Source organism: Saimiri boliviensis, chromosome 10, assembly GCF_048565385.1.
Source record: "Saimiri boliviensis isolate mSaiBol1 chromosome 10, mSaiBol1.pri, whole genome shotgun sequence".
Lineage (NCBI taxonomy): Eukaryota > Metazoa > Chordata > Mammalia > Primates > Cebidae > Saimiri > Saimiri boliviensis.
The window spans coordinates 70,536,923-70,549,023 of NC_133458.1; the positions used below are offsets into that span (position 1 = coordinate 70,536,923).

Consider the following 12,101-nt stretch of genomic DNA (forward strand, 5'->3'; position numbering starts at 1 on the left):
GGAAGAATTTTATTATCTGGTTTTATAGTTGATGCTTATTTTAACAGCTATAACAGAATGTAGTTCTTCTATAACTTCCAATGAGACACTTAACTGCTGTAATATCCTCAGATTTTACTAATGATGATGTGAAATCTTCAAAGCAGAAGAGTATTGTGTGTCTATGTGTGCATGCTTTATATTTGATTTCCCAATTTCTAAAATAGAGCCAATCTATTTTAGACACTTAAAATCTAAATTTTCAGATACTTAAAATCTAAATTTTCAGATAAATATCTACTGAATGAATTAGTAGACTTATATGATTAAATATTATATATTTAAGATATGAAAATTCTTGACTAACAATAGAATAATATTTAAAAATACCATTCCTGTTACTATAAATGAATGCAAAAATGAGCTATTTACAGATAAATAACTATAATATATGAAATATATGGTAAACTTTCATTTTTACTGTTTTAATATATTTTTATACATATTCACAACACTGTATGTTAAAGTATATAATGAATGCACTCATAACGAACTCTTATGAAACCACCTCCGTATATGTGTTTCTCTCCTAGCCTAAGCCCTTGCCTCTCCCCAACCAGAAGTAGTCATTTTGGATTTGGTGTTTAACAATCCATTTATTTAAAATACAGTTTTATTATAATTACGTGAATGCTTAAAGCATATGGTTTAGTTTGCTTGTTTTTGCGTTCTACCAAAATGGCAAACTATTATACGTAGTCTTCTAGTACTTTCTTTTAAATTAAACATTGTGTTTAAAACATTTATCCATATTGCTGGGCAAGCTTAAGTTCATTGTTGCTCTGAACATTCACTGTTGTGAATAGACCAAGATTAACGCATTCTCTTGCTGATAGACTTTTGGATCTCTATTGTTTTGTGGCTTTCCGGTGTTGTACTATATAAATGTTGCTTGATGAGCATGATTGTACGTGTCTCCAGGAGGGCATTCACAAGTACTTCTTTGGAGCATATTGCTAGAAGTAGGACTGACAGATCATAAGGTACAGGGATACTCAACTATATGAGATACTCAGCACTGCTTTCCAAAATCGTGATGCCAACTCCCACATCCATCTGCAATAAATTTTACTGATGGCAAAATTTTCATTGTGATCTCAATCTGAATATTCTTCATTACCCGTAAGAGTATGCTACTTAAGTTTATTGACATTTGTGTCTCCTCTGTAGTTAAATGTCTGTTTCTTATTTAATTGCAGGACTTAGTTTTCATTTTAGATACTCTTAGTCAGCTATATGCATTAAAAATATCTTTTCCCAGTTTGTGACTTGTCATTTTAAATCATGCTCTGGTTTAATGGTTGATGAACAGACATTCACAAATTTTATATAGTTAAATTGATCAATTTTTTCTCTTAAATAAAAATATTTAGGTCTTAAGAAATCTTTCCCTATCTGTAGGTCAGAAAGAGATTTTTCTACATTTTATATAATTGTTGAAAATTTTGCATTTTACACGTAATCCTTAATCTACCTAGACTTGAGACCTGGCATATATTCTGTGAGATTTATTCCTAGTTCCTCAACATTTTTGCTGCTATTAAAAATAGTATTTTTAAAAACATGTGTTTTCTCAATACTTGCTATTCATGTATAGAAATGTAACAACATATTGATCCCATAGTTCACTGCTAGCCTTTCCTAAGATTCTAAATATTCTATAGACTATTTATATCATTGATGGTTTCCACTTCTTCTTTTTAATCATTATGGATTTAATTTCTTTTTCTTTCTTTACTAGCTCAGACTTCCAATATGTTCTATAATAGATTTATCAGACAGAGTCATTCTTGTTTGTTCCTGAATTTAAATGAAATTTCTCTAACATTTTACTATAAAGAATGATGTTCGTTATTACTGTTGGTAAAGCCTGGCAAATTAAGGAAGTTTACTTCTATTCCTAAGAGCTATTTTTTCTTATCATGAATAGGTAGTAAACACTTTTTCATAACTATCAAGGCAATTACGTTGTTTCTCCTTCTTTAATCAGATAATGTGGTAAACTGCATTTACATATTTCTTTTATAGCTTTTTCTGAATATTTTAAAAAATTAATTGGACAATAGTTCAAACTAACTTGCTTCTTTTAAGTACATTTCTATCTTATAGCTATACTGCCTTAAGGAATAAGATTTATAGATAGAAATCACTGAACAGTTCATTCAAACTTCAATTCCAAATTAGTAGCCAATGTGGAAGCTCATATCCACAGTTCACAGCTGACTAAAATGTCGGGGAAAGACTCATAAGATGTAATCCTCTGAAAGTTTGTAACTGATAGACAACATGTCATCTGGGACCTGTACAAGCTCCTAGCAATTCCACTGGCAGTTTCTATGCTGTTGCCCTGGTCACCACCGATAAATTCTTATGGGATTGGACAGTTAAATTAGAATCTAAGTTTCTCGGGACATCAAGACCTAAAACGATGGTAGGACTCTCCTGTCATTAATTGACATTATAATTCTTATTTTTGGGGGTACAATAAATAGTAAGCGACTTTTAGCTTTTACATCCATTCATTTTTTTAAGTATTATATGAATGCCCACTAAAGATTCAATGTAACAACTGTTTTGTTGTTGCTGTTTTAGTTTCTTATATCTCCCAGGTATGATGCTAGGTGCTGGTGAAGACCTGATGAATGGTAACATCACCATCACTTCTAGAATAAAGGCTAAACACATCAGGATGGCTTACAGAACCCTCAAAGATCTGCTCCTACCAACATCAACATCTCCCATTCCCATCATTTGCCTACTGGGGTACATCTTATTCCAGCCACACTTACAGTTCTCTGAGACCATGTGGCTTTTCTTATACTTCCAAGATTTTGATGTGTTGTTTCCTCTGTCCAAGATGGCCCTCCTTCTACTTTGTGAAGTAAATTCTTTACCTTCTTACAACTCTGTGTCGAACAGCACCTTCTTACTATAGCAGTTATTATAGTGTTGGCTAAGTATTGTTTGCATCCCAGTTCTCCAACCCCTGAATGGTAAGACATAGCAAGACTCACCTGTTACTTATCATTCTATCCCTAAGCACCTATGACAATGCTTGGCACATAGTAGGGCTATGTAAGATGTCTGTTGAATGGTTATGTTTCAATGAACATAAAACTTCAATTCAAAATACAGAGCAAATAAGTATATCAAGTCTACAATTATTTTCTCAAATATAATTCATATAACTATTTCTTTTAAACATAATTTTTCCACCAATTTAGACTGTCATTTTTAATATAAAAGCTGATACAAAAACTTTATAGATAAGCAGAAAAGAATGGCACATTTCCAAATGTTATCTACTGTGCTTCCATGCACAAAATATTAAAAACCACAGAGAACTTTAATTTCAACACTTAAAACTCAAATTACAATACACACACATACACACACACACACACACACACACACACACTCAGTTTTGCTCTTTCCAGGTGTAAATTACCTCAATGATTGTTGGTTTTCCCACATTTTCAGATGTTGGAGACCCATATAGGACTCCATCACTATATGGTGTCCTTTGGATATATCGAAGCCATCCAGGTCGGTCTGGGTAACCCATTAAATTTGTATTAAATGTTATGGGATCATTACTAATCTCGCCTAGATAAGAAACAGAGAATTAAGACATAAGACAGTTATTTTCACACATGTTGCTTTGGTAGTTTCAATCAAAACATTCTAAAATTATTTTCTTACATTTGTAGCCAACTAAATACACACATACAAAACCCATCTGAGAATTTAGATTAGAGCCCCATGTTAAAAAAAATCCTTTTTGTTGTCTATTTGTCTCAAAATCTGATGCAACAAAGAAAGTGGATTAATACAATTTTCTTGGACATATATTTTTGAGATAGTTCTTCCAGTAAGACCACTATCTTTCATGAAAATTCCCTAATCATGCTGATGTACTCATTCTTTTGAGAAATACTCCATTCATGAAACTCTGGACACTATCATATGAGAATTAAATATATTCCAAAATTTAAAAGTATCATCAAAACAAAAATAATGCAATTTTAAAACACTGGAGAATAGGATGAAAAAGATGTTACAAATCCATAACAAGTGTACTAATGGCAGCATTTATTAATAACAAGCAATAACAGCATCATTTATTAGCAAATCCCTAGCCCTGTGTTAAATGTTTTACAAGCCCTATTTCATCTATTTTCGCACATACCTATGAACCTACTACTAGTATTAGCCCTAATTTTATTGATGGAATATGTAATTTTCCACATTAAGTTAATTCCCCATTGTCATATTAAATGGTGAAACTGTAATAGCATTTAATCCTGGCTGACTCCAGAAACTATGCTCTTAACTACATGCTTTTCTTCCAAAGTGTTAGAGCTACTGCTCAAAAGGTTGAGCCATATAGTTTTGCAAACGTGGGATGCCTCATAAGAAAACATTTAAAAAAAAATTGATGAAAAGACTACCTCTTCTTCTTGAATACCATCAGGCATATGGCTAACTATATTGTAAGAGTTTTCAGGTACAGTATTCATCATGTAATCTTCAAAAAGAATAGCTATATCAATTCTAATGCTAAAAACATATTCTTACACAATATAATTTTCAAAAAATTCGTTTTTATTTGCTTCTTAAGGAAGAGTTATAATGATATGTCTTCTCTTGCTATTCTTTGTGTATCTTCATTAATTTGATGACATTTATGATCATTTAAAATAACATATTTAAGCCAATAGTGAATTAAATAAGACTTCATAACTGGTATCGCTTAAAAGGAAAAATTAATCTCCATAATATTATGAAGTTATACAAAATTACCTCCTATTATAAAAGCTTTTTAAAAATTCTTACCTAGAGCCATTTTTTATTCTCCTCTACAGCATATGTATAGTTTTCAAAAAATCAGTGTGCTATGTGAGAATCTAGGTCTTAATATGGAAAATTATGTTTACAGCTATAATTATTTCCATGTGAATATAGGTAGATTGCTTTTCAGAGACATAACATTCAAGACTAAAAATCCAGAAATATGCTTTATTTAAAATTCAAAAATAAATTTTTGTCTGAAATTAAATTTCTAATCTGAAAATGAGAACTATCCTACAATTTATCACATATTCAGACCATTTGAAATAATGTTAATGATATTTTATCATATATTGTCTGGATTATGCAAATTAAACAAAAAATTTAGTAAGTTAACTACTTTTTTTTTCCTCACAAAGAACATACCAGGTTTGGGGTAAGGTGGAAATTCCCCCTTAAAATATTCTCTTTCCAAAACATGAACAAAGAGGACACCTGCTGATGGATATACATTCCGATCGGAGTGTACCTTGCAGAAAATAGTGTACACTGAAAACAAAGAGGAAAGATAAGTGACAGAAAGACAAATAATAAGATATGCCCTTGATAATTCAGCTTACACCATTTATAAAGAGGGGTCCTCACTATGTAGACATTTCTGGAAAAACTGAAGCAACATGCATGGAAACTGTTAATAACAATTGTTTTAAATGGAAGTGATTTCAGGACAAAATGGGAAAAAATTCTCCGGATTTGTGTTTAGAGCCTTTTCAAACACAGTATATAGACAAAATTAGGCACATACATAGACAAAATAATGAAGACATCCGTAATATCATTTTGGTAATTTCTTTTTACTTGGATATTATCAACAAAATATATCATGAGAACTCACCAGCTACATAATTGCTACAGATTTTTTCTTCTTTTCTTTTCTTTAAAGCAAAGTACATAGAGTAATTTTTAAGTAGTAAGAATTCATATTGTACTAATTGTTTTCTAGATAAAACATGTCAGACTATATAACACTATCAATACATGTAATGTGGCTTTCATGAATACTTACAAAAATGCATTGGGTGCTTTTTCTGGTATTCGTTCCTCATATCTCTCTTAGAAATGATTTATTCAATTTTGCCTGATCTTGACATTTAATAATTCAAACAATAGAATCTATTCTATTATGCTGCATCCTAAATAAGCAATAACAATTACATAATAAAATTCAGGCCAAATAATTTATTTAAGTGAAATAAGCAAATTTCATGATTTACCAGTTACTTAAGACTTATCATGTGAGTACATTAAAATGGCCAATTGTTTTGATTAGTTTCCACCTATTGTTTTTGCTCTGCTAGCATCTTCTGCACTAACATACTATTGCCATTACTCTCATCACTTCTACGATCTCTTTGGGGCTTTTATTTTCCTGATTGGCTAGTGGCTGTAATTTTTAGATAGATAAATCCTATCAGGCCAGTTCTTTCAAGTCATTGGTGGATTTGTAAATATTATAACTAACCTTAAGAACCCCAAAGCTGCTCACTCCAAGCTCAAAACTTAACTAAAAGCCTTGGATAGCAAGATCACTGACACTACATTTTTCAGCACAAAAATAAAAACTCCCACAAAATGTTTCTTTATCTGTGAAAACTTATCCCTGCAGTTCTGTAGATGGCTGCCAAAAAAGGGGTAACTGAGCTAAAATATTTGGCTTGTACCTTCACATTTCTACAGCTTTACTCCTAAAAACACAACTTCAAAGGCCGAGTAACAGAGGGAAGGAAGCTACAAGTTATGTTTAAACTAGGATGTAGAGAGACCTATTCTTTCCTGAGTTGTTTCGTACTAGTATTCATAAGTGATTTTTCTTGTGGCATTTATAGTACCCAACTTCTACTCAAGAACAACGTACTTACCAACAGAAATAATCCCAGTCCCCAAAACAAGAATGGATGAATCACAGAAAAATAGTAAAGAGAATTTTACCCTTTGTTTTTTTACCAGTTTGATACCACAATGTACCCTGAAAGCGAGGTGCCATGAGAAATATGAAGATGAAAGAGACCCTGCCACTGCTTTCTAGGAGTTCACTATCTGGTTTGGGAGACCAACATCCACCTAATTTGGTATCATCCCAGAGGTAAAACTGTTTTGGCAACACCTGAAAATATGGGAGGAGCAATTAAGGTTGGACAGATCTGGAAGAGATTTAAAGAAGAAGTGGAATCCAATATGGCTCTTAAAGTACTACAGTAGTAGGATTCTGAAACTCAGAGATGTGGAATTTGGGCATTTCAGCGGTAAACATACATGTAAGATACAATACTGGATACTGTGGGGGCCTTTCAGGAAAGGGAATTAAGCCAGTAATGCTGGATCCTGGGGTAAATTTAAGGTAGGGGGAGGCAAAACTGGAAAGAAAGTAAGAGTCAAAGAGGGAGAGTTTTGAACTCCTGCTAAGAAGTCATTTCACTCTATATCAAAGTGTTTAAATTCTGGATCATAACTCTACATCCAAAGCAGAGAACATTTCAAATAATCTAAAGGAATCTCTTTGGAGTTTATCTAATTATCTAAATTATTCTTTCTAGAGATTAAAAATACCTCAAAGTATAGCACTAAATTTTATTTACCTTGCCATTTTCTCGGCAGCTAGAAGAGAGTCTGGTATATTTGAATAATTGTATCAATGCCTATGAAATGGATGAGTGCATTGTAATACAAAGTATAGCAGAGGCAAACACAAATTTTTTCCTACTAGTGAACTAAATCTATATAATACTGAAATGGTAGCATCCTGTAGATTATCATCCTTCACTGACATTCTAAACAAATAGTCTCCTTTAGTGTTTGCTGCTATAAGGTGGTAAAAGCTAGCTTACAAAGCAAAATGAAAGGTTGTTCATATTAAATAATATTGAAATGATTCCATTTTCTACATTGCCCTCCACATGTCCTGAAGTGGAACCATTAAAGAAAGGGTACCTGCCACTCCATATCATCTCACTTCAATAACTTGCATAGAACATCTCAGTTTCTGCTTTTACAAAAAATATTTCTGTGATCTACAGAGCCAAGACACAATCTACCATGGCCGTCCTGGGTTTGAAGATGACAAGCACATTTCTTTATTCATGTGTACTCAATTGCCTTTCAGCAATCTGCTGAACTGCATACTTGCTGGTCAGTTACCTTGGCAACTCCACAGTAAAGGCTGCTTCACTTTAAGAATAGTATGCCATTCACTTTGAGAAAAACATGATACAGATATATGACACATTCATCATCTAGAAATGGAAAATGACTAAGCCACTATGTTTTGTTTGTAAAAATAATACTTCCTTTCTGTAGCATCAGTTTAAATTCCAGTCACCCACACAACATTTTAGAGCAGTGCCCTTTGCCTTTCTCTTTCCCATTTGTTACTTGCAAAACAAATAACTCTTCAACAGAGGCGATTTGGGCAGTATTTACATCTATGTTTCATTTCAAAAACAACACATGACACAGAATTCGAAGCTATAGGTTCTTGTTCTAAACATGAGCTATATAAATAATGCTGATGGGGTCTGCTCCAACAACCACAGAGGCTATTACTAACAGTTAACACATGTTGCACTCACATATGCCTAGGCAGTACTCACAAACGATACACTTAAAGCACGTTGTTTTCCTTAAGAGCAAGTTTTGAAAATCAAATTTAAACACACTAAGAATCCACAACACTAAGATGTAATAATCTCTGAAATATACATGTGTACAGTGCCATGCTAATCAAGCCAAGGTCACAGGGTCTGGCCTCTCTGTGTATCGCATGATTTTGCAATCCGCTACGGCTGCAAATCCATTACCTCTGCAAACATATGCCACTAGATACAAATGAAACTTGAAACCTATGGGTTGCTAAATCCATGCAATTCTATCATCATTAATGGGAAAAACAAACCAAAAGTCCAACCCACAAGAGGTCAAAAATATTTCCAAATAGCAAGGATAGCTAGATTAATAAAGATTAAAAACTTCTGAAGACAGGTAGTCATAAGGAATAAAATTTTTTAAGTAATAATTATATATCTGAGTAGAGACAGCCAAAAGAGTATGTAAGCGAGTAGATGGGATCATTATCTCACTCTCCCTAAACCTAGCGCCAATGTCTCTCATCACGGTGTTACCAAAACCTTGCTCACAAAACTGTTACCTGTATGTTTCATTCACAGGGTATAGAATCTGCAGCCATTTCAACAACTCTATATTATGTGACAGCATGCAGAGCCCAGAATCAAATAACGGACCATGATAGCAGCAGCAAAAGAAAAAAAAAAAAAGGGACCTCATGCTAGCTAAACAATGTCTTGTCTTCCTTTACTAATAGTCCAATGGAAACTTTCTCTATCCATGATGAAAATATAAGGGTGTGCTTGTGTGTGCTTACTTACAATTACTTTCAAAGCTAGTTTCAATGTATTTAGTAAACATTAAATTTTCAAAGTATTATGGTGGTATGTTGCTAATAAATCCACAGCATATAACTTCACAATTCTCACAGTGATTATTCTTAATGGCATATTAATAAGCACAGGCACACACACAGCCCCTTCGGTACAAAAATGTCCAGAGAACACTTGCCAGCCCTTTTTCTGCATCACCAGGAACAATTACATGGCTATAAAGATAAAATAACCACTAAGTAAGAGACCCTGCAAGTTCGAGCTAGTTTTAAATCTTAAAGCCATCTCTCTTCTGAAATCTTTGAGAAGAAAGTCAAAAAGTATCATCGATATATATGTCCAGGTGACTTTTATTAGGTACCCAGGATGTTTAGGTCTCCCTTATAGATGCCTTATCAATAAATTAATCATTTTAAAAGATCCATTTATATAATCATTTTCTAATTTTGAATGTTTATACGGATATCGTAAAATCTCAGTTTACCAGAACCCCATGAAATGAACTGTTCCACAGAGCTAATTTTTCTGAAGTACTCTGCGGTCGACCCTTTTTCATGATGGTATAAGATCATCATTTTGTACATCAATTATTGCACTCTGCTCTATTATATGGTGATACCCTTAAGGACTGTCTGGTTGCCTTGCCATTTACTGATCACACTGTGGGTTCTGGTCTGCTAATGTTTTTTAAGGTTGTGTGTTTTATAGATTTTCTGTTTTCTCTTTTGTAGACGAGTTGTCAGCTGTCATTTCTCATTGCTATCAGTATGTTTCCCATAGCAGCTTCTCTATCCTCTCTAATTTGCTATTATTAATCAGCTGCAGGTTTAGAAACCAGACTACCAAATTAGGCAGGGTTGCACATTAAAGTAAAAGCAAATACGTGCTGTTTAACACACATAGGGCTCTGCTAGATGTAAAAACAGAAGCCTGCATTTGTAGCATCTATTTTGGCTGCCGAAAGACCCTTTTGTGGCATATTTCCTGGTTCTTGGTTGATGCAGTACACTTCTAAATAGATGATCTTACTATAATTGGGAGAGAGCCATTACTTAAGGTGATGGCTGCAGAAACTCTGGCATAAAATACATTCACAAGTAAGTAGGTGTACAATTGAAAGTCTTAATTCAATATATTACATAACCATGAACTGTCCAATAAAAAATGGATTGAATGCATTGTATAAAATAATTACTTATGTATTCAACATGTGGGAAATACACTGCATAATTTAAACAAAGAGATCTATGGATTAAATGATATATTGCCCTTAGCTATCGCTAAATCAGCCTAAGAATACTGTAACACAATGTAATTAATAAGTAATTTCTTAATAAGCAATTAAAGTCTATTTCTAAAAGAACTTCAATTTTTGTCAATTTGCTTCTCACATAAAGAGTTTGAGGACAGAAGCTATTCATTGGGAAGCGTTGAAAAAGTATTTTAACTGAGTTCAAATTACTTAAATATGATAGTATATATTTAACAGCTGAGAAATTAGTTGTTTAACTAATTTGAACTTAGTTTAAATATTGCCTTAACAGTATGTATTATCTAAAAAAATATTTTGAATAACAATGATTAAGAAGGTTTTAAGATATGTTTAGGCTATAAAGAGACTACTGAATAGCCACCTATCTGCTGTATCTTTTAAAATAAATTGTTACCTAAGCAACTAGGTATGATCATCCCTGATAATTAAAAATGTTAAGTACTGACAAAAATAATACTTCTTTTATTTTACAGTTTTAACATCTAAAAACTCTTTGAGACTCTATACACATGAATTGATTACAATAGGTAAATCTCACTTGCTGTCTCTGCATCAAAAGAACTCATTTTAAGGTTTGCATAGCCTGATACATTTATGGATTCCTTTCTAATTTATTTTTTAACATGTTGTTAATACAGTCAAATTGAAATTTAATTATTAAGCCACATAATTACTGCAGAGAAATATTTTAAGAGATATGAATATCCAGCCAGTTACACAACCTGTTTTTGTTTTTGTTTTTCTCACTAAGATTTACCTTGTATTTTACCAATACAACTTTATGAATCTTGGCTTTGAATCAAAGGCTTTTCTCAGTAGTCTGCCCTCCACCTTTGAATTCACTCAACATCAAAGTACTGCAGGCCATTCATTCGGCAGCCGACAGCTATTGTTTTTGTTTCAGTCACAGGTAGTCCATGCCTTGGCTGTGGAATTCATCACTGGGAAGGCATTACAGGGTCTTTGTGAACCTCATTTCTCTTAGAGATATGGCCACTTTTCTTTACATGAAGTAGGAGAGGAAACCATTACTTGAATCTTCTACAAAAAGCAAGAGTTTCTTCAGGAGATTTTTTTTCCAACTAAAACCATTTACTTTTAATTTTTCCAAACTGGAACAAAACATCTTGATTTTTATATGATTTCATGTGTGTTTTTTTAAAACGTCAATTGGAAAGAGGTTGCAAACCACTGTTAATTGGTGACCAATAAGCTTAGTGCCATACAATGCTACATTGAAAAGAGTTTTGTATGTCATCCTGTCTGAACATGCCAAATATATTTATTTATTAAGAGACAGATCATATTACTTCCTACCTCCATATGGCCTCTGCTTCCTACTCAACCCAGGATTCCTGACAGTTACTAACAGAGTTTGCCTGAATTTGCTCTTCAGGAGAGTTCAGTCCATTTTACTGATGACTAAATTGAACCCAGAGGGACTAAGTGACTGCTTCAAGCCTATAGGACCCATAACTAGAAAAAAGATTAGAAAAAAAAGAAGAGTGGGTGTGTCAAAGAAGTTGACAGCCCTCAGCTTGCTCAAG

The 12,101-nt window shown here is 33.1% G+C and overlaps 1 protein-coding gene across 18 annotated transcripts in view; it reads right to left on the reverse strand.

Moving 5' to 3' along the window:
- Positions 1 to 12,101, reverse strand: part of SGCE (sarcoglycan epsilon) — a 69,702-nt gene that overhangs the window by 37,870 nt on the left and 19,731 nt on the right. For 14 of the 18 annotated variants that reach the window (XM_074379449.1, XM_074379450.1, XM_074379448.1 and 11 more), the window contains 2 exons: positions 5,257 to 5,379; positions 3,488 to 3,645 (listed from right to left, as the gene is read on the reverse strand). In XM_074379449.1, the coding sequence (XP_074235550.1) occupies positions 3,488 to 3,645; positions 5,257 to 5,379 (281 nt within the window). The remainder of the gene's footprint in view (positions 1 to 3,487; positions 3,646 to 5,256; positions 5,380 to 12,101) is intronic. The other 4 variants (XM_074379456.1, XM_039472666.2, XM_003921217.4 and 1 more) reach the window with 1 other exon arrangement.